Consider the following 23,183-nt stretch of genomic DNA (forward strand, 5'->3'; position numbering starts at 1 on the left):
AATCATGATTGAGGAGCTAAGATTCAAGAAAGAAAACCTTTTTCAGAACCCGAGCGCAGAGGGCTGAGGAATAGTACCCCAGGAGGGAGGAGAAAAAGATTATCTTGTGAAACATTTTAAAATTTCAGCTTCTTTTGAAGGATTCCAAATTTGGGCTAAGCTACCTGGCTCATTTGTAAATATCATGGCCATCAGTAGTGAAAATGTTGGTAACAGATCAATGTTTCTTGACAGAATTCTTTTTTTTTTTAAAGATTTATTTAATTTATTTATTATTTATTTATTTATGATAGAGAGAGAGAGAGAGAGAGAGAGAGAGAGAGGCAGAGACAGGAGGAAGGAGAAGCAGGCTCCATGCCGGAAGCCCGACGTGGGACTCGATCCCCGGGACTCCAGGATCGCGCCCTGGGCCAAAGGCAGGCGTTAAACTGCTGAGCCACCCCTCTTGACAGAATTCTAATTCAGGATTCATACCAAGAATAAAGGATGTAATGAGCAATGGGTGTTAATCGCAACGGATAAATTACTGAAAAAATGGTATCTGAAACTAATAATGTATATGTTGGATAACTGAATTTAAATAAAAAAATAAAGGACTTCAAAAACAAGTTTTTAATTGTTTTCTCTTAAAAGAGTTGTGACAAAAGTAATAAAAATTGAAAGTAAAGCATTTCCAAAGTAACATAAAAAAATGTTAGAGAGATTTTAAACAGATGAAAGAAACATTTTCAGTAACAGAAAGCACTGACCTAGGAATCAAACCCTGAATTCTTTTCCCTTCTCTGTGTGTGTGTTCCTGTGTATGTGTGTGTTGGGGGGGGGGGGGGGGGGGGGACGGGGCGGTTACTGTTAACATCACCTAAGTGCATTGCAGTATGTTTATTCATTCCGACTGCTACAGGAGCAATTCAAGGAGCAGGAAGCAGGGAAACCAGTGAGATGGCTACTACCACAGCCATGAAAGGAGAAGAAAGCAGAGTGGCGGGCAGCCCGGGTGGCTCAGTGGTTTAGCACTGCCTTCAGCCCAGGGCATCATCCTGGAGACCCGGGATCAAGTCCCACATCAGGCTCCCTGCATGGAGCCTGCTTCTCCCTCTGCCTGTGTCACTGCCTCTCTCTCTCTCTCTCATGAATAAATAAATAAAATCTTTAAAAAAAGAAAGAAAGGACAGTGGCTGAGGCTGGGATCGAGACAGTGAAAATGTAGAATAGTAGCTGGATCGGGGTGGCTGGAAAGGGATGCATGATGGTCTGAAAAGCGAGGTGTGGAGGAAGACTCCTGGACTTGGAGCTTGCATGCCTGGAAGAAGAGTTGTGATCATTCACTGAAGGGAGGAACACTGCAAGAGGTTTACCACTCAAAGCAAAGCTCAGCAGGTGAACGTGCTAAGCTCCAGGTAAGAGTATCGTGACCATATGTTTGAGCTCACAGACAGTCTCCTTTGGGAAAAATAGTTCTAGGTCAAAGAAATGACCAAAAGACCAGGATTTTCTAAATCAAATTTATCAACCGAAAGATAAGAAGTGCCATCCAGGCTCAACCCTCCACCTTTCAGGTCCAATACTCCCTGTCCTTTCCATCAATTTAGCATCTACCACAAATCGACAAAACAATCAGTAACAAAACATCAAAAGGCTAGTACCTGCTTTGTTTCTTGAGCAGTTCTTAAGTCTAGAACAATGTAACCTATAGTTTCCTTGGCTGAAGATACAGGATCCAAGGCAAAACACTGCAGTTTGATAGGAGTACGTTGCAACCTGTAAAGTAACAATTTACATTAGAGATAAAGTAGCTTCTGTTTAATATTGAACTGATGTTCTGTTAGCTTTGAAAAAGCTGCCCCCTACTACTAGGACAATTATAATTTTGTTAGATAACTAAAAACTATATTTTCTGAAATATTCTTCAACTGATCCCAACTATTAATTACACCCATTTATCTTTATACCAAGTAATATTCAAAGACTGATTTCACAATATTTTCCTCCTACTGTCACACACACATAAAACTACAAATACAAATAAATATTTAAAGCTCTGTCACTTTAATAATGAAATAAACTTAGGAATTAATTACCATAAAATCACAAACTATTCCAGAAGCCACTGAAAACAAAACTGTGATCTCCTCTAAGAATTTATTACCCTTTCAAATCCAACAAATTTAGTCATAGAAAAAAATAAATTTCTCCTGACATTCATTTTTGAACTTTGCAATTTTACTTGTTCTAGTCCTAGGTCATAGCAAGGAATGAAGTCATTCTGTGTTTCCCAGAAAAATATTTTTTCAATGCTTTTTAAAATACAAGTATCTGTGCTCTTGCCTGTTTCCAGTCATCTGAGTTCAAGAAATAAGACATTCTAACTTTAAGCTTGTTTTATGTCCTGATACCCAATGTTTATATGTCTAAAATCAAGTATAAAATATATATTTTTTAAAGATTTTATTTATTCATGAGAGACAGAGAGAGAGAGAAAGAGAGAGAGAGAGGGGCAGAGACACAGGCAGAGGGACAAGCAGGCTCCATGCAGGAAGCCTGATGTCAGACTCAATCCTGGGTCTCCAGGATCAGCGCCTGGACTAAAGGCGGCACTAAACCGCTGAGCCACCCGGGCTGCCCTATATTAGAGTCTTTTATGTAATTACTATATACACATATTTATATGTCCTTGGCAGGTCAAGTATATATAACAAATGAAGTAACAGAAATTACAATGAGTTCCAACCCTCATTAATATTGGCTAGGCATCATTACAGAATATCTATCTATTCCCTTCTATAACGTCTATTCTCTCAGACATCAGAAAAACTAGATGTAGCAGTTAGAGATGCAGGCTCTAGCGGTCAAATGGCTGGGCTCTACAGCCAACCAGCTAACTTACGACAAGTTACTTACCTTTTGAGGCCTCACTCGTAATGGGGAGGAAATCCTAACACCCACTTCATAGGGCTGTTCTGATACTCAAATGAATTATTACTACAAAGTACTTTGAAAATCTGGCACATTACAAAACTACTAAACAGGTATTATTATCATTGTTACTATAATCTAATAGGATATAAATTTACTCATCTCTAGGAGCCTGAAACACAGAGTAGGGAGGAACTGAGAACAGCAGTCACCTGTGCTGATGAAGGGCCTTCCTGTCAATCTCCCAGGCTAACTCTGTAGCAAATTCTGGCTGGTCAGTGTGGTCCACAGGGTCGGTAGCCAACTGTTCTCCATCAAACTTTGCTTCTACTACAAGCATATGCTTTGGACGCTTGGGGAAATGGCGACCTGGAATTAAAAGACTATAAGGATTAATCAGAAGCATACAACCATCAAAATATGATTTTTATTTTTTTTCAAATATAATCTTTTAGCACATTTTAAAAACTGATCTACATCAGGAGTTGTTGACTTCTATATTCCACTAATTACTTACTAAACATGTACAAATTCATGATTCACAACAAACGAATCAAAGTGAAAGCTACAATTTGTAAACTTGTGCTTCTCAAACATCAACATGCACAGGAATCACCTGGTGACCCTGCTCAAATGTATATCCTGGTTCACTAGGTCTAGGATGGGCCTAAGAGGCTGCATTTCTAACAAGATCCCATCTGAGGTCAATGCTATTGTCCTTGATTTGCCCTCTGAGCATCAAAGATCTCAATGCCAACGTAGTATTAAACAATTAAAAATGTGATTTCACTATTTTAGGTATTACTATACCAGCAGTGAATATGGAACAATGAAGTTGTCAGGAGAGTTGGGAAATAATCAAGTTAGCAAAAAAAAAAAAAAAGACAATCTGTTTCTTAATTTGCCTGTATCTTAATTTGCCTAAATACTCAGCAAATTGGCCAGGGAAAAAGAGACACAGGTTTCTTTACAGATTCATTCAAATCTCAAGGACAATGTTGTAAATGATCAAAAGGAATAAAATTTTCTGTCTACACATCATTTTCCACTGGTACTGCCTGCTCCATTCCTTCCCTGTTTACTGAAGGCACATCAGAGTCAGGTATTAATTATGACAAAGGCTGGGATACAGAGAGTACTTGCCCTTAAGGAATTGAGGGTCTAGTGGAAAGAGAAACTGAAAACACCACAAACATTCAACCTGTTTACAGGTCTGGTGAGGCATATTTTGGTGAGATGAGTGTTGACCACTGTTAAATAAATACATCCCAGCTGCTACTCACCCTGGTACAAGCTACTTTGTAAGGAAGAGGTCAGAGAGATCTTGACTGCAATCCTGTGACTTTCAACCTGAAGCTCTCATTTGAAACTCCCCATCTAGAAGTCTTACCACATGTGGCTCAGCTCTCCCAATTAGCAGTCACAGAGGCCTCTCCCTGCACTCATTTTGAGCCACTCTAAAAGATCACCGGCTTGCCCAGATGAATTTCATCAATGTCAAAAAACCTGTATTTTCAGTCACACTATCATAACTAAAAGCACCAACTGGCCTTAGAACAAGAATATGTACTGGAACGAACAGGTGCCTGCCTCATTCCAAAGACAATACTCCGAGAACAGAAACCTTGTCTTTTTCATCCTTGGAATCAGCAGGTGCCCCAGTTTTGCTCATGGTAGAAACCTCATCATTTTCTTTTGAATAAAGGGCATTTCTAGAGCTAAAGTCAAGAAACCGCAGGTAGCTCAATTTAACTAAGGAGCTGGAAATATATGAACATACGACAGGAGAAGAGGTAAAGCTGAAAAAGTAGGCAAGAAATGTATCATAAAGGGCCATGAATCCATTCTAAAAAGTAGAGACATTATCCCTTAGGACACTGAAGGATCTTAAGACAGTAAGATTTGCATTTCAAAACAATTACCCTAGTGATAAGAACAGTAGACGTTCTCTGAAAAAGGAAAAAGGAAAAAAAAAACCCATTCATGAAAGAGACTACTGAAGAGATTACTCTGAAAAAGGAAAAAGGAAAAAAAAAACCCATTCATGAAAGAGACTACTGAAGAGATTACTACATTAGATTAGGTGGATAATGAGGACCTCAAAGCAGGGCACTCACAGTGGAAAATTATTCATTTACCAGTTTACACAAAGCACCTCGTATTATTTTAAAAATAAAACTAACAAAACTTGGTGACCATTTGGAAGGTGGGGATGGAGAAAGTGGGGATGGAAGGTGGGGATCTCCTATCCAGGGAGATAAGGACTCTCAGGTTCTGGGCTTGCGGCAACAACACAGTTACAATGATGGATGGAAACACAAACAAAAGGAGCTGGTTTGCAGGCAGGCGCACACGCCAGTGGTAGCTATGTTTGTGGCAACACCTAACTGACATCCCTGAATCCAAGTTCTCTTCCCTGCAACACCGCTACTAAACTTGCAAATAATGTACTTCTACTTAGGAATATGGACGACTCCCTCTTTTTTAGAGCATGAACTCTAAACTCCTTGGCTGTCAAAATCCTCCAGGGTCTATTCACTCCAGCTACACAAGCTTATTTTACCAGAATATTCCTCAGTGTTCACCTCCCTTGACCCGGGGCATCTTACAGACCTCTCCACCACTCCATCCACCATACTTACTCCATCGCTGCTGGCCTGGGTAATCTAATTGCCAGCAAGGACTTTCTTTCAACCTTAACACTCACTGCCCTTAAGCACATCATACCAACTCATCCCCAAAACCAATGTTTACAGCCCACATCCAGTGTTTTTAATATTCTACCGCCTCCCAACATACTGTGTCCTGCAACTGAATTGGATCTCCCCAAGAAGACAGACTACTACATCCTTGAAGGGAGAGACAGCGCACGCCTTTTATTTCAGTTTCCTCCTTTGCCCTGCAGGGATCAAGTAGCAAGTCCAAAAGCTTTTACTGACCAAATGACAAAGGGATTTCAATCCTCTGTCTTTAAACAATAAGTAACCTAACAGTTTAAAATGCCCCAAGAGAAACGAACTAGGGGTGGTGGAAGGGGAGGTGGGCGGGGGGTGGGGGTGACTGGGTGGTGGGCACGGACGTGGGCACTTGACAGGATGAGCACTGGGTGTTATTCTGTATGTTGACAAATTGAACACCAATAAAAAATAAATTTATTTTAAAAATAAAATAAAATAATAAAATGCCTCAAGAGTTTACAGCTTCTGGTAAGCTTTCTGGTCCAAAACTCACTATAACTCGTTCACTTTATCCTCCAAATCATGCCAGGCCTCCACAAAAAACCTCCACTGGGTGCTTAAAAAAAAAAAAAAAAAAAAAAAAGTCAGGCAGCCTGTGTGGCTCAGTGGCGTAGCGCCACCTTCGTCCCGGGTGTGGTCCTGGAGACCCGGGATCGAGTCCCACATCATTCATGGAATGGAGCCTGCTTCTCCCTCTGCCTGTGTCTGTGTGTCTTTCTCTATGTGTCTCTCATGAATGAATAAATAAAATGAAAAAAAAAAAAAAAAAAAGTCCAGCCATCCCTCTGGTCCACTCCAGATGACTTGTCATGTTACTCATCACCTGTCCTCCATCTATCTACCAATTCCTATGTCCTCCACTTTCCGGCAACCTACTTTCCAACCACACTGAATTTAAGCAATTGCACAATACGCCTGGTTTTTCCATACCTGGAGTTTTCTTGGCTCTTCCCTTTGCGTGAAAAGCCCTCCTTTCCTCCCCTTTGACACCTATGTAATCATCCCTTAGGACCCAAATCAATATCACTTCCGCTGGGAAATCATCCCCAGAGCTTGTCTTTCCTTCTTCCACACCCTGAAAAATGCACATTCTGCACGCTGATTGGGGCTCTCCTATCCTTCCATTCCCAGCACAGTGCCTGACACTCCAAAAGCCTCCCATAATCAAATGTCAGGTATTCAACAAGCCAAACCTCGAGGCCCGTATAACAGTCTGGACAACTCCAGACCTCTAGGACCCCTATCAAGGCTCGTAAAGGGGAACAGCCTCTGCAATACTGCGGGAAATCTGTATTTGCCTCAAAGTTCTCGCAAATGGCTTGACCAGGGGCCGCTGAGCAGGACGTGCTCTGCAGGCACACTAAGCTCACACGTAAAAGGCTGTTACGGATGGAAGTCGTTTTTCCTACATTCTCTGGGGCTCCGACTGCTCACGTTAAACATCTCCTACCCCTAAGCGCTCACACTCCCTTGAGAGATTCGTCTTAAGTCAATCGCCTAGCAGACCCAACTAACTCAAACTGTGAGCCAGAGCCAGGAGGGCGCGGAAGCCCAGACGCCCAGGTTCTCGCGGGTCCCAAGGCCTCGGCCGCACGCCGCTCTGCGAGAACTCGAGAGGCTGCAGTTGCGCAGGCAAAGCCCCGGGCCGCTCACCTTCCAGGATGGACACGACGATGAGCAGCTGGTCGGACTTGGAGACCATGGTCGCGGCGCGCGGCCCGCAGGCGGGGTCTGCCTGGGGGAAGAGGGACCCGGGTGAGGGGCGGCAGGCCCGCGACCAGCCCCAGGGCCCCGGCGCGGCTCCCACCGCCCGCTCCGCGCTCCCCGACCCCGACCCCGACCCCGACCCCGGGCCGCCGGCGCAGCCCGAGCCCTGCCCCGACCCAGGCCAAGGCCACGGCCACGGCCACGGCCACGGCCACGCCCGCGGGGGGAGGCGAGCCCGCCGCCGGAGGACCTTTTGCCGCCTGCGTTGCCGCTTTTCAAACGCCCGGGCAGCCGCCGCGGCAGCCGCCGCGCCCCGCTTCCGCCTAGCAACCGGGTCCGCAGGCCCAGCGCCGGGGAAGCCTGGAGGACAAAGGGTGATAGAGACCAGGGCGGCGGCAGCTAGAACGCCCCTCAGCCGGCTTCGCCTCGGCCCTTTTAAGCCCTGATCCACAGCCCCAGGGAGAAGCCGCGTCCATGGCCCCACGGCGCCCCCTGCTGGCCGGCCGGGGGAAGGCGGGCGCCTTGGCGGGCCCGAAGGCGCAGGCGCACTGCCGCGGCGAGCGCTTCCGGCAGCGACCGTAGTGCTGTGAGCGTGCGCTCCGCCCCCGCCCGCCAGCACCTGGGGCCAGGGCGGCAGGGAGGACGGGCGCGCGCACGCGCACACAGCACGCGCAGAGCTGCCCGCGTCACTACTGCTCAAAACTCTCCTCAGTGACTGAACCGCCACCTCAGGCTGAACTGAAAAAGCCCCAAATAGTACTCGCGCCGCACCATGAAAGTTCGCGTTTTGAAGACAAGTAGCGTCACTACGGTAATTACTGTAACTGCTGGCGGTGACGTAGACTCCCCGAGAATTTCCTGTACTTTAGAAACTACCCTGAAACGAAAACATAGTCACGTGGCCAGGGAAATGAGAAAGTACAGGTTCCAGGGTCGGCTGACGACCGGGTGAGCTCGTTAGCACGGTCGAGACCGCCAGGAAACGAAGCCTCGCGCCCCGCCCCGCCCCACAACCTTCGGGCCTTAATTCCGGGGAAGATTAGAAAGGAATCCTTCCGAGGTGGCCTCGCGGGGACTGCACCTCCGGGCGGGGCGAGGGGGGCGGTGAGTAGGAAGGAAAAACAATCCCCACCCCACATCCCCGTGCACCCAAAAGGAGAGGAGAAGGATGTGCACACTGGGGGAGAGAGCTCCCTGGAAAGGAGGCATCCTGCAGGCCGAAACCAAAGTAATGCTCTACTTTGGGTTCGTCGTTAACAAGGCATTCTTTGTGTCAGATGTCACACAGACTCAAAACTAGATATACAGTAATACAGGGAACCCAGCAAGTACCCGAAACACAGCTTCAACAATTACCAATTAAAGACCAATCTTCATTTGCTCCGTTAATTTGGAGCAAGACCCTAGTATCCTAACAACTCATCTCTTTCAGTGTGTACCTCTAACACATAAAGATTTTTTAAATACCTTGATATATTAACCTCAATTGCATTATTTTACCTAAAAAGTTAAAAAAAAATTCCCTAACACCTGTAAGTATACGCTGTTCAAATGTCCCTGATTGATAATTATTTTTCAGGTGTTCAAATCAGGATCCAGAGAGGTTTTAAAGCAGTGTATTGGATTGATCGGTCTTTCGTGTCTTGTCATGCACAGGCACTCATTTCCACTTTTTTTTCCCCTTGAAACTTCGTTAAAGAAATTCGTCATGTATCCTGTGGAGTTTAACACTGTCTAAATTTTGTTGAAGTAATACCAATGTCCTTATTTAACATATCATCTGTTGAGCAGTCTAATGAAGATCCCCATTGACAATACTGGGGATCAGCAAACAGTTCAACAACAGCAAGCCAAAAGCAAGGTTTTTATGGCGCAAAACACTATTTAGATTAAATCCTGGAAAAAAGGAGGCCAAAGCAATGGGGCCAAAGTGTCTCCAGTGCAAAGAATACTCCTGAAAATCAGAGTTGGGGAACTAATTCTACCATTCACATGCTAGGTGACCTTAGGCAACTCACTTTACCTCTCTGAGCTTCAGTTTCACTACACAATAGTAGTATACATAATTTCTTAGTTCGGGACCTAAATGTAGTAAGTGCCATTTAGTTATTATCTTTTTCTATGAACAATAACGGGCTTTATGTTTGTAGCTATACGAGAACTAGGAAATTGCCATCAAGATGCCTCATTGTTTTGTTTTATGATATTTCAGACTGAAAAGATAGATTGTAAACCCTCACTGAATGTCAGAATCATCTCACATCGGAAACAAAAAATCTGGCAAACCATTAAAATTAATTCAGAAACTTTCTCACGTAGTAAAATTTTCATACAGTTCCTTTTATCTGGATTTCTCCCCTCCTCTGAACAACACTATTACCCTCAAAATCATATCATCACAGCTTCTGAAATCAACTTAGTTGGTTCTTCTTTTACATACGGTACCAAATTAATGACATAAAACTTCCCACATATCCCATCTAGAAATGGAATTATAATTCCACCAGCATCTATAGCCGTTTATCTGTTATTCTATAATCTAATTTTTTAAGATTTTATTTATTTATTCATGAGAGACACAGAGAGAGAAAGAGAGAGGCAGAAACACGGGCAGAGGGAGAAGCAGGCGCCATGCAGGGAGCCCGACCTGGGACTCAATCCCGTCTCCAGGATCACACCCTAGGCTGAAGGTGGCGCTAAACCACTGAGACACCTGGGCTGCCCTATAATCTAATTTTTTTAAGATTTTATTTATTTATTCATGAGAGACACAAAGACAGAGACAGAAACAGGTAGAGACAGGCTTCCTGCGGGGAGCCCGATATGGGACTCATCCCAGGATCCCGGGATCACGACCTGAGCGGAAGGCAGACACTTAACCACTAAGCCACCCAGGCATCCCTAATCTAATTTATCAAATGTGATATTAAACAGTAGTAACTTCAGTTCTAGCACAAACCATCGTATTTTAACCTAAATTTACTTACGCAAATGCTGTTAAGACAAATTTTGTGTAATAGGCAATATGAAATTCATTATAAACATGCAAATTCAAATTGTCCACCTAAAAGCTTATCATAGGGCAGCCCCGGTGGCTCAGTGGTTTGGCACTGCGCCTTCAGCCCAGGGTATGATCCTGGAGACCCGGGATTGAGTCCCACATTGGGCTCCCTGCATGGGACCTGTTTCTCCCTCTGCCTGTGTCTCTGCCTCTCTCTCCCTCTCTCTTTCTCTCTCTGTCTCTCATGAATAAATAAAATCTTTTAAAAATAAATAAAAGCTTATATTAGGTAGCTTTGTTTTTATGGATTTCTACCAAAAAGTAAAGAACAAAATAAAGGATTTGACCCAAGTCTTTCTTTTTCTGAAGTTATTTTACAATTTGGAAAAGCACTTTTGTTATAGTAGGCCTCTAGTTTTTTTTTGTTTTGTTTTGTTTTTTTTGTCTCCCCAGCAACGTTTATGGCCCAAGACAGGAAGGATCAGAAGCTATGTTCCCCTTCCTCTGTCCCTTCCTTCTTCTTTCCCCTTCTCACAACACACACACTCACACATACGTGCACTTAGTACAATTTCAGACAAGATAGCAGGAGTAACATAAAGACATGTACTCAAGACCTAAAACGTGTAAAAGCATGGTCCCAGACCCTGACCTTCCAGAGGGTCTCCGAAAACAGCTTCCTTCTGGCAGAGGGAGGAAGAGTGGAGATAGGAACTCTTACACGGTGTCAACATGACTTTCCTTCCAACTCAGTATGTGATACCTATAAATTTGACAATGAATTTGGGTGCCCTTACTCCCCTGAAGAAGGGTTGCTAATGCCCTGTCAGGACAGGCAGGGAAGCCCAATAGCCAAGAGCCATAGAGAACTGCATTCCAAATCCTGCCATATTATTCACTTTGTGACTTGCCCAAGTTGCTTGGCCATTTGTATATATAAAACCTCACTTTTGCCATCTGTGAAACAGGGTTAATAGGTGTTTGTGAAGATTAATTGGCATTACTTCAATGAGAAGCCCCAGCTATGATGAAATCTGACTTTACTAGCCATTTTTATTGTGTATATGGACAGATGTATTATTTTGTCATTTGTTTCTTTTTGTGTTCTGCAAAGATAACCAGCTTTTGTATGTTCCCTCACCTCGGCCTATATTTTCTAAGGGTGATATCCTCCCAAAACAGCTTCTCTCCTGGCTCTTATCAAAGGCCACAGCAGGGTGCTCCAAAGTCAAACATTCCTTCAGGTCAGGTGATTGCAATTAACTAGTGACACCTGCGGGGCCGGACCTGTGCAGAAGCAGAGGGCCCCGCCTATCTAATGGGCAGCCTTTCTCTGCCCAGCTCGTAAAAGCCAGATTTCCTAATGCTCCATTAGAAGTTAGAATTATAGATTTTAATGTGAACTCCTTTGATTTTCTTTCTTTCTTTAATTTGAGAGAGAGAGCAAGTAGAGAGCCAGAGGGAGCTGGCACAGTGTGGAGCCCAATGCAGGGCTCAGTCTCACCACCCTGAGATCATGACCTGACCTGAAATCAAGAGTGAGACACTTAACTGAACCACCCAGGTGCCCTACTGATTTGATTTTTTCTTTTATTTATTTACTTTATTTAAAAAAATGTTTTTAATTTAAATTCAAGTAATTAACATGTAATGTCTCATTGGTTTCAGAGGCAGAGGTCAGTGATTCATCAGTCTTACATAACCCCCATGTGTGTGTTCATCACATCACATGCCCTCCTTAATGTCCATCACCCAGTTACCCCATCCCCCCACCTTACCTCCCCTCCAGAAACCCTCAGTTTGTTTCCCATGATTAACAGCTTCTGGGGAACCCTGGGTGGCTCAGCGGTTTAGCGCCTGCCTTTGGCCCAGGGCACGATCCTGGAGTCCCAGGATCGAGTCCCACCTCGGGCTCCTGGCATGGAGCCTGCTTCTCTCTCTGCCTCTCTCTCTATCATTCATAAGTAAATAAATCTAAAAAAAAGAGTTTCTTATGGTTTGTCTCCCTCTCGTCTTGTTTTACTTTTTCCTCTCCTCCTCTATGATCCCGTTTTGTTTCTTAAATTCCATGTATGAGTGAGATAATGTTTGTCTTTCTCTGACTTATTTCATTTAGCACAATATCCTCTAGTTCCATCCTAGTCATTGCAAATGGCAAGATTTCTCTTTTTTTTTGATGGCTGAGTATTCCATTGTATTCATATACCACATCTTTATCCATTCATACGTTGATGAACATCTGGGCTCTTTCCATAGTTTGGCTATTGTGGGCATTGCTTCAATAAACATTGGGGTGCAGGTGCCCCTTAGAATCACTACATTTCTGTCTATGGGGTAAATTCCTAGTAGTGTAATTGCCGGGTTTTAAGGTAGCTCTATTTTCAACTTTTTGAGGAACCTCCATACTGTTTATCCAGAGTGGCTGCACCAGCTTGCATTCCCACCAAATTGTACGAGGTTCCCCTTTCTTCTCATCCTCACCAACATCTGTCATTTCCTGACTTGTTAATTTTAGCCATTCTGACTGGTGTAATATCTCATCGTGGTTTTGATTTGCATTTCCCTGATGCCAAGTGACGTAGAGTATTTTCTCAAGTATCTCTTGGCCATTTGTATATCTTCTTTGGAGCAATGTCTGTTCAAGTCTTCTGCCCATTTCTCAATTGGATTATTTGTTCTTTAGGTGTTGAGTTTGGTAAATTCTTTATAGGTTTTGGATCTAGCCCTTTATCTGGTAAGACAATTGCAAATATCTCCTCGCATTCTGTCATTGTCTTTTGGTTTTGTAAACTGTTTCCTTTGCTGTGCAAAAGCTTTTTATCTTGATGAAGTCCAAATAGTTCATTTTTATCTTTGTTTCCCTTGCCTCTGGAGACATGTTTAGCAAGAAGTTGCTGTGGCTGAGGTCATAGAGAATGCTACCTGTCTCACATTTAGGTCTTTCATCCATTTTGAGTCTATTTTTGTGTATGGTATGAGGTATAAGGTATGAGGAAATGGCCTATTTTCACTCTTCTGCATATGGCTGCCCAGAATTTTCCCAATAGCATTTGTTGAAAAGACTGTCATTTTTTCCACTGGATATTCTTTTCTGCTTTGTTAAAGATGAGTTGACCATAGAGTTAAGGGTCCATTTCTGGATTATCTATTCTGTTCCACTGATATTTGTGTCTGTTTTTGTGCCGGTATCATACTGTCTTGATGATTATAGCTTTGTAATACAGCTTGATATCTGGAATTGAGATGCCACGAGTTTTGGTTTTCTTTTTCAACATTCCTTTGGCTATTCGGGATCTTTCCTGGTTCCATACAAATTTTAGGATTATTTGTTCCAATTCTGTGAAATAAATTGATGGTATTTTGATACGGATTGCAATGAATGTATAGATTGCACTAGGCAGCACAGACATTTTAACAATATTTGTTCCTCCAATCCATGAGCATGTGACGTATTCCCATTTCTTTGTGTATTCCTCAATTTCTTTCATAAGTGTTCTATAGTTTTCTGAGTACAAGTCCTTGCCTCTTTGGTTAGTTTTATTTCTAGGTACCTTATGGTTCTGGTGCAATTATAAATGGGATCGACTCCTTAATTTCCCTTTCTTTTGTTTCATTGTTAGTGTATAGAAATGCAACTGACTTCTGTGCATTGATTTTATATCCTGCCACTTTGCTGAATTCCTGTAGGAGTTCTAGCAATTTTGGGATGGGGTCTTATGGGGTTTCCATATAGAGTATCATATCATCTGTGAAGAGTGAGAGTTTGACTTCTTTGCCAATCCAGATGCCTTTTATTTCTTTTTGTTGTCTGATTGCTGAGGCTAGGACTTCTAGTATTATGCTGAACAACAGTTGTGAGAGTGAGTATCCCTGCCATGTACCTGACCTTAGGGGAAAAGCTCTCAATTCTTCCCCATTGAGAATAATATTAGAAGTGGCTTTTCGTAGATGGCTTTTATGTTATTGATGTATGTTTTCTATATCCATATGCTGTGAAGAGTTTTAATCAAGAAAGAATGCTTTTTCTGCATCTATTGAGAGGATCATATGGCTCTTGTCCCTTCTTTTATTAATGTAGTAGACTACCCTTGCAGCCCAGGAATAAATCCCACTTGGTCATGGTAAATAATCCTTTTAATGTGCTGTTGGATCCTATTGGCTAGTATCTGGGTGAGATATTTTGCATCCATGTTCATCAGGGATATTGGTCTGTAATTCTCCTTTTTGGTGGGGTCTTTGTCTGGTTTTGTTATCAAGGTAATGCTGGCTTCTTAGTGTTTGTAAGTTTTCCTTCCATTTCTATTTTCTGTAGCAATTTCTTTCAGAGAATAAGCATTAATTCTTCTTTAAATGTTTGGTAGAATTCCCCTGGGAAGCCATCTGGCCCTGGATTCTTGTTTTTTGGGAGGTTTTTGATTTTGGCTATGGGTCTGTTCAGTTTTCTATTTTTTCCTGTCCCAGTTTTGGTAGTTTATATGTCTCTAGAAATACATTCATTTCTTATAGATTGCTTAATTTGCTGGCATATAGTTGCTTATACTATGTTTTTATTATTGTATTTCTTTGGTGGTTTTTATGATCTCTCCTTTTTCAGTCACAATTTTATTTGGGTCCTTCCTCTTTTCTTTTTGATAAGTCCAGCCAGGGGTTTATCAATCTTACTAATTCTTTCAAAGAACTAGTTCATAATTTCATTGATCTGTTCTACTGTTCTTTTGGTTTCTATTTCATTGATTTCTGCTCTAATCTTTATTAATTCTCTTCTCCTGCTGGGTTTAGGCTTAATTTGCCGTTCTTTCTCCAGGCTTTAGGTATAAGGTTAGATTGTGTATTTGAGGCCTTTCTTGTTTCTTGAAAAAGGCTTGTATTGCTATATATTTCCCTCTTAGGACTGCCTTTGCTGTATCCTAAAGGTTTTGAATAGTTATGTTTTCATTTTCATTTGTTACCATGAATTTTTAAAATTCTTCTTTAATTTTCTGGGTGATCCATTCATTCTTTAGTAGGATGCTCTTTAGCCTCTATGTATTTGAGTTCTTTCCCAATTTCCTCTTGTGACCAAGTTTAAGTTTCAAAGCACTGTGGTAATCACATCTTTTGGTACTGGTTGAGACCTGATTTGTGGTGCAGTATGTGATCTATTCTGGAGAATATTCCATGTGCACTGGAGGAGAATGTGTATTCTGTTGCTTTACTATGAAATTCTCTGAATGTATCTTTGAAGTCCATCTGGTCCTCATCTCTTATAGTCTTTGATTTAAAATCTAATTTGTCGGGGGGGGAGGGATCTGAAAAAAATCTAATTTGTCTGATATAAGGATTATCACTTCAGCTTTCTTTTGACATCTATTAGCATGATAAATGGTTTTCCACTCCCTCAGTTTAATCTGGAGGTGTCTTTGGGTCTGAAATGAGTCTCTTCCAGGCAGCATATCCATGGATCTTACTTTTTTATCCAATTTGATACCCTGTGTCTTTTGATTGGGGCATTTAGCCCATTTATATTCGGAGTAATTATCGAAAGATACGAATTTAGTGCCTTTGTATAACCTATAAAGTCACTGTTTCTGTATATTGTCTCTGTTTCTTTCTGGTCTATGTTATTTTTGGGTTTTCTCTTCACATAAAGGATCCCTTTTAATATTTCTTGCAGGGCTGGTTTAGTGACCAGAAATTCTTTTAGTTTGTTTGTCCTGGAAGCTTTTTATCTCTCCTTGTATTTTTAATGACATCCTAGCTGGATAAAGTATTCTTGGCTGCATATTTTTCTCATTTAGCACCCTACATATATCATGCCAGTTCTCTCTGCCCATCTCTGTGGGTAGGTTTGCTGCCAATCTAATGTTTCTATCCTTGCAAGTTACAGACCTCTTATCCCCGAGCTGCTTTCATGATTTTCTCTTTGTCTCTGAGATTTGCAAGCTTCCCTATTACATGTCAAGGTGTGGACCTATTTTTGTTGATTTTGAAGGGAGTTCTTGGTGCCTCCTGGACTTGGATGCCTGATTCCTTCCCCAGATAGTTCTCGACTATAATTTGCTCCAGTATACCTTCTGCCCTCCTTTCTCTTTCTTCTTATTCTGGGATCCCTATTATTCTAATATTCTTGAATTCTCCCCCTGGTGATCCAGTAGTTGTTCATCTGTTTTTCTTAGCTTCTTTATTCTCCATCATTTTGTCTTCTAGATACTAATTTTCTCTTCTGCCTCATTTCTCCCAGCAGTTAGAGCTTCCATTTTTTATTGCATCTCATTAATAGCCTTTTTTAATGTCAATTTGATTAGAGTTCTTTTATTTCTCCAGAAAGGGATTCTCTAGTACCTCATGCTTTTTTCAAGCCAGCTAGTATCTTTTCTAATCATCATTCTGAACTCTAATTCCACATCTTACTTATGTCCATACTGATTAGGTCTCTGGCAGTCAGTACTGCCTCTTTTTCTGTTGTTTTTTTTTTTTCTTTTTTTTGTGTGTGTGTGTGTGTGTGTGTGTGGTGAGTTATTCCATCTTGTCCTTCTGTCCTGAGAAGAACAGATGACAAGAGAACAAAATACTAAAATAGCAACAACCCCAGAGAAATATACACTAAACAAATTAGAAGAGACCCAAAACCGAAGAAAAAAATTAAGAAAAGAGAAAATATAATCAGACAAGAGGAGACAGAACAGAGCAATACACTGAATCCTATGAGTATTTTTGTCTGTTGGTTAGAAAAATAGATCCCAAAATTGTAAAGAAAGAAATACTTTGGGACACCTGGGTGGCTCAGTGGTTGAGCATCTGCCTTCGGCCCAGGGCATGATCCTGGAGTCCTGGGATCAAGTCCCACATTGGGCTTCCTGCATGGAGCCTGCTTCTCTCTCTGCCAATGTCTCTGCCTCTCTCTCTGTGTCTCTCATGAATAAATAAATACAATCTTTAAAAAGAAAAAAAGAAAGAAAAACCTCTTTGTGTACAAAAATAAAATTAAATACAATGAAAGGATAGGATGTAACCATAAAAATGAAAAATTAAAAGACAAAAAAAAAAAAGGGAATAGGGGTCCCTGGGTGGCGCAGCGGTTTGGCACCTGCCTTTGGCCCAGGGCGCGATCCTGGAGACCCGGGATCGAATCCCACATCGGGCTCCCGGTGCATGGAGCCTGCTTCTCCCTCTGCCTGTGTCTCTGCCTCTCTCTCTCTCTCTCTGTGACTATCATAAATAAATATTTTTTAAAAATTAAAAAAAAAAGGGGGGGAATATAAATAGGTGAACAGAACAGAGCAACAGACTATATCCTGAGTGTATTTTGGTTGGTTAGAAGAAACTACATCTCAAAGTTGTAAAGAAAGAAAAACTTTTATATATATATGTGTGTGTGTGTGTGTGTGTGTGTGTATATACATATACATATACAAAAATAAAATTAAATACATTGAATGGATAGAATGTAACTGTAAAGATGAAAATTTAAAATGACTTTAACAAAAAAAAAAAAAAAAAAGAATATGATCAGACAGGTGAAGAGAACAGAGCCATAGAGAAGATTCTGCGTATATTTTGGTCTGTTTGTCAGAAGACACTGTATCACAAAATTGTAAGGAAAGTTTTATATATATATATATATATATATGTATAAAACCACACACAAAATAAAATTAAGTACAATGAAAGGATAGAAGATTTTTTTAAGGGGTTGATAAATTCATTGAAAACAGGAAAGAGAAAAAAATTAAAATTGAAAGACTAAAGAATCAGGCTATATTCCCCTAGTGCTGGATTCTGCAGTTCCCTATGAGCCTACCATCAGTAAACTTGATCTTGGCTGGTTGTTCTTGCCAATCTTCTGGGGGAGACGCCTGTTGTGTTTCTCAGGTGTCTTTGCCCCCAGCAGGCAGAATTGTACCGCCCTTGCCAGGTGGCCAGGCTAATCACCTCAGGATTGCCCTAGATGGCTTTTGTTCCCTGAACGCTTTCTGTGCTTTAGAGGATGAGAGTGAGAATGGTGTCCTCCCAATCCCTCCCAATCTGCAGGGAAGAGTCCCCAGGAAGGTGGGGGGGGGGGGGGGGGGGGAGAACACTCCTCAATGGGCCCTCAGGGAAAAGCAGCCAAGGTTTCCGGTCTCCCTGGTCTCCATCTGCACTGCACATTCCCCCAGCCTGTGACTCAGCGTTTCTAACACAGGCCCACAACCCCCTTTTGAGTCCCCAAACCCTGCAGACTCCCATGTTTCCCATGTGCATACCGTTCCTCCTGGAGGAGAAAGGGGGAGGGGTCTCCCTGGTTCTACTGCTGGCTGGGCCCCTGCTTGGAGAGTGGTTGTGCAGACTGTGCCTGGTTCACAGTTTATGGCACCGTCAAGCTGAGAGCCCCCTCCTGGGCTCTCTGATTTGCAGCCAGGTTCCCTGCTCCAATGCCTGGAAACTCTGCTGCCCTCAACACTCCCATTCTTCCTGTGACTCTGGGAATCCTGAGGCCACACTGTCCCACCAGGGATTCTACCCCGATTTGCTGCCTCAGCTCCTTTCAGGCAGGGACATCCCTCACTGGAGCAGACTTCTAAAAGTTCTGATTTTGCACTCCACAACTCTATCACTTTCCCGTAGCCAGCTGCCAGAGGCTCCCTGCTCCCTCCTGCCCAGATCTATTTTCCCCTAGATTGCCTCTTAACTTGCAGAAAGTGGTAGCTTTTCTATTTGTAGAGTTGCAGCTATTCTTTCCTTAGCTCTCTGGATTGAGTTCACTGGTGTTTAGAATGACTTAATAGCCATCTAGCTAAATTCCTGGGACCAGACAAAACTAAGGTCTCCTCCGCCACCACCATCTTGACCTCCTCCACTCATGTGATTTTTAAATGCTGGTTACTGGGGCCCCTGGGTGGCTCAATCCATTAAGCATCTGCCTTTGACTCAGGTCATGATCTCAGGGTTCTGGGATCAAGCCCCACATCAGGCTCCCTGCTCACCAGGGATTCTGCTTATCTCTCTTTCTCTCTCTCTCTCACTCTCTCTCTCTCTCTCCCTCTTTCTTTGCCCCTCCCCACCACTTGTTCTCTATCTCAAATAAATAAAATACTTTAAAAAAATGCTGATTACTAATTTACGCCAAAAAACAAAACAAAAAAACAAAAAAAAAACACAGCAACAACACTCCCCTAGGCAATCAAAACTTCTTCCAACCACACTCTGGCTACCTCTGGCCTAAATTGAGGAAGGTGATTCTAATAGGCATCCCAGAAGAGCAGAGAAAGGACAGGAGTCAGGAAAGAAGAGATTACCTCCAAGTGGGAAGAAGACTGAAAGGCAATGATCTTGGGGACCCACATTCTACTTCCCGGCAGAACCTTCAGGAAGGGCAGAAACAGGAACTAGTGCTGTGAGATCCCCAGGGCAGGGAGACTGTAGGCCCTCATTTATGATCCTCAGCACATGTTCTCATGCCCATAATTTGACACAGAATCAGCAAACTCACTAGAGATCAAGAAGACTCTGGAGGCTTGGATAATGGCTAACTTATCAGTGACCAGGAAGGGCCAAATCTCGAAAATCCTCCCCAGACATTTTTTCGATGTACAAACCCAGACAGCTTTGTACATTTTGTGTGTGCAATGGGGAACCTCAGGGTGAGTGAGATTGAATTTCTGCCTGGCAAGAGGAGTTTGTGGTCAAATTTAAGAATCTGAAGATAAGCAACATTTCTTGCTCTCCCTCCTCTGTGGAGTAAGCCTCATGGGGTTCACTTTAGGCTGGAATGGGCTTTGAAGCACCCAGTCACAGTATGGGGCACAGTTGCTCTCTCCCTGAGGCAAGGTACAGAGCAGAGAGTGGGAGAACACCTCCTCCTCTGTAGAGAACAGACAGAGCTAAAGATACTTCTGCAACTGTGCTAATGGGCTGTAGGCCAATTCAAAGTGCTGCTCAGGTTTGCTTTGGAAGGACGAGGCCACTGGTAGAGTTCCTGCATACTACAGGCAGCCGACTTTTAAAATGACTTCATTTTGGGGCAGCCAGGGTGGCTCAGCAGTTTAGCGCCGCCTTCGGCTCAGGGCATGATCCTGGGGACCCAGGATCAAGTCCCACGTCAGGCTCCCTGCATGGAGCCTGCTTCTCCCTCTGCCTGTGTTTCTGCCCCTCTCTCTGTGTCTCTCATGGATAAATAAATAAAATCTTAAAAAAAATTTTTTTTTAAATAAAAGGACTTCATTTTATTTATTTTTTAAGTAGACTGCATGCCCAGCATGGAGCCCAACACAGGGCCCAGACTCACAACCCTGAGATCAAGACCTGACCTGAGATCAAGATTCGGACACTTAGCTGACTGAGCCACCCAGACGCTGAGAGGGCTTCATTTTAGGGGTAAAAGAACGGATGGTATGTGCTGAGAATGAAAGCCCTACCACTGTAACACTGCGTCATTTAGACAACATATGACACCTCAGAACTTTGATTCACCTCTTATGCAATGTCTCATGTGTGTCAATTTCTTCCCCCTCTAAAAAGCTTCCTTTTGAAGCACTGAAGCCCATGGTGGAGGAAGAAGTGGTACCAGCCTACTCAGCTGTCTGGAAGAGAAATTTCCCAGGCTTCTGGGTGTTTGGGCCCACAGAAGTCTGACCCCACCAAACAGTAACACAGTCTTTTATACTATAAGACATCTCTGGCACAAGGGTTCTGGTTAATGATGATACTGCAAGTACACCTGAAGGGTATGAAACTATCTCCTGCCTTTCTGTGTTACAGCCACCATTAACAACCAGAAATTATAACAACAGACATAATTACTCATCACTCCCCTTGCCCCCAACCAATTGAATTCCAAGAAAGGCTCTAAACATATGGCCTGGATTCAGAGAAGACAGAAGGCTCCCTCCACTCCTCACCCACATCTCTGAGTGATAACACAAGCATCCCCGACAGCCAGAAGCTAGCGTGCTTAGTCATATCATTTTACAAGTGGTATAACAAAGCTGATATCCCTTGGCAGTTGCATAAATCACTAAACTGTCCTTCCTAAATGATTGTGTGTGTTTTTGCTGCCAACATAAAACTTTTCATTTGCAAAAATATGTACATTTCCAGGCAGATTCTATCAAGTGTAACAGGTAACAGGATGTTGAATGGGGGCTTTGTTGCCTTGGAGTTGTCACCCATGACTCAAAGGATGATAAAGCAGTATCATGTCTCCTTCATTCTGAAGAGCACCCAAGATAATTAAGGCCTGGATGCTTCTCCTGGGTTTTGAGGAGATAACCACAGTGGTTCAGCATGACCATCAGCTGAGCAGCCACCTACCACTATGTTCAAACATGACAGGCCGAGGACTGGTTAGTGATAAGCCTGACAGCCTTACCATTGTAGAGGGTCAAAAGGCTCTCTCTCCTCAGCCCAGGCCAAGTAAAAAGGAGTGAGTCAACAGGAATCTCTCACAGAGGTGATGAGGTTTGCTCATCAGCAGTCCACTGTAGATACTTAAGTAAAGAGAGAGAAAAAAAAAGGCTGTAAGTATGTGTGTGTGTATGAGAGAGAGATTAGCAGCCTGCATCATATTTTGTTGTGACAAAAATGTTTGAGATTCTCATGAATGAAAAGAATATGGGGATAGATCACTTCCATTGAGCCATTCTGATGTCCAAGAAGGCAGGTCACCAGGTGAGGAGGCCACAGCCTTGAGAAGCTATGTGGTAGACTTCAAGATGGGAACTGATCTGCTTCCAGAAGCAATTGAGGAGGAAAAATCAAACACGACTGAGTTAGGCAGGTCTTTTAGAACACCATGCATTCCGTTGGGAAGCCCCCCATGCTACCCCCACCAACATTATCCCTAGATATGATTCAAATATATGTCCCAGGAGAAACAGCATTTAGCTGAGAGCCACTCTCAAAGCATCAGAGACTGACAGATCTTGAACAGAGAAAGGGCAACAGACCAGACAGGAGCACAGATGCATCTGCTAAGTCAGGAATATTTACAGCCAGTCTCCATCTTGGATCCCAATTCTCTGGAGGAGTAAGGGTGTCAAAAGAAAGGGAGGAGAGAGGATGAAAAAAATGGATCCCATTTCTTTCCCCACTCAAATCCCCTGGGTAGAAACTTGGCTGAACAGGGAAAATGGGAAGAAATGAGATTTCAAACAGATATGAGATGAGATTTCAAACAGATAAATTGAACTGAACTGTTATTTTAATAACCTGGGAGTGATCAGAAACTTCTGATCAAGTTGTCATTAAGGGATGGGAAAAAGAGACTCAATGGAAGCTAGTTAGAAGCAGTAACTAGAGAAAAATGGAACCATTTTATATTTGTACCTTGGCCCAGACCCAAGTACAGGTTGTTAAACCAAGTATTTAATACTACTAATAAAAATTTTTTAAATAATAATATCTAATCAAGTCTTCCAATCTTCCCAACAACACTGTGGACCGAAAAGCAGGGATTTCATTACTTTTTAACACATCAGAAAAAGTAAAGTTGGATAACTGGAACAACTGGATGGTAGTGAGAGGCAAGGTCTTCTCACAGCTTGTGTTAAGCTAGTGATTTCAAACTGGGTTCCACACATGACCTGAGCCTATGGGGCTGGGCTAGGAAACTAGAGTAGAAACTCCTGCCCTATGTTAGTTGACGGAAAGAAATTAAAACCTAGGGATCCCTGGGTGGCTCAGCGGTTTAGCACCTGCCTTCGGCCCAGGGCGTGATCCTGGAGTCCCTGGATCGAGTCCCATGTCCGGCTCCCTGCATGGAGCCTGCTTCTCCCTCTGCCTGCGTCTCTGCCCCTCTCTCAATCTCTCTCTCTCGAATAAATAAAATCTTTTTAAAAAAGAACTAAAACATGAAGCTTTATGGATAC

General features: G+C 42.8%; 1 protein-coding gene and 1 long non-coding RNA gene across 10 annotated transcripts in view; one reads left to right on the forward strand and one right to left on the reverse strand.

Moving 5' to 3' along the window:
* CEP120 (centrosomal protein 120) overlaps window positions 1–23,183 on the reverse strand; it is a 119,797-nt gene that overhangs the window by 56,807 nt on the left and 39,807 nt on the right. For 3 of the 9 annotated variants that reach the window (XM_072840779.1, XM_072840772.1, XM_072840780.1), the window contains exons 2-5: window positions 21,686–21,803; window positions 7,305–7,386; window positions 3,126–3,282; window positions 1,644–1,758 (exon numbers count right to left, since the gene is read on the reverse strand). In XM_072840779.1, the coding sequence (XP_072696880.1) occupies window positions 1,644–1,758; window positions 3,126–3,282; window positions 7,305–7,386; window positions 21,686–21,688 (357 nt within the window). In that variant the 5' untranslated portion in view covers window positions 21,689–21,803. Of the gene's footprint in view, window positions 1–1,643; window positions 1,759–3,125; window positions 3,283–7,304; window positions 7,387–7,608; window positions 7,823–21,685; window positions 21,804–23,183 lie in introns of those variants that run through there. The other 6 variants (XM_072840778.1, XM_072840777.1, XM_072840774.1 and 3 more) reach the window with 5 other exon arrangements.
* On the forward strand, window positions 8,023–17,842 carry LOC140641242 (uncharacterized). The gene is made up of 2 exons (XR_012037778.1): window positions 8,023–8,169; window positions 8,938–17,842. It is a non-coding gene; the product is annotated as an uncharacterized lncRNA (long non-coding RNA).

This window comes from Canis lupus, chromosome 10 (assembly GCF_048164855.1).
Source record: "Canis lupus baileyi chromosome 10, mCanLup2.hap1, whole genome shotgun sequence".
Taxonomy (NCBI): Eukaryota; Metazoa; Chordata; class Mammalia; order Carnivora; family Canidae; genus Canis; species Canis lupus.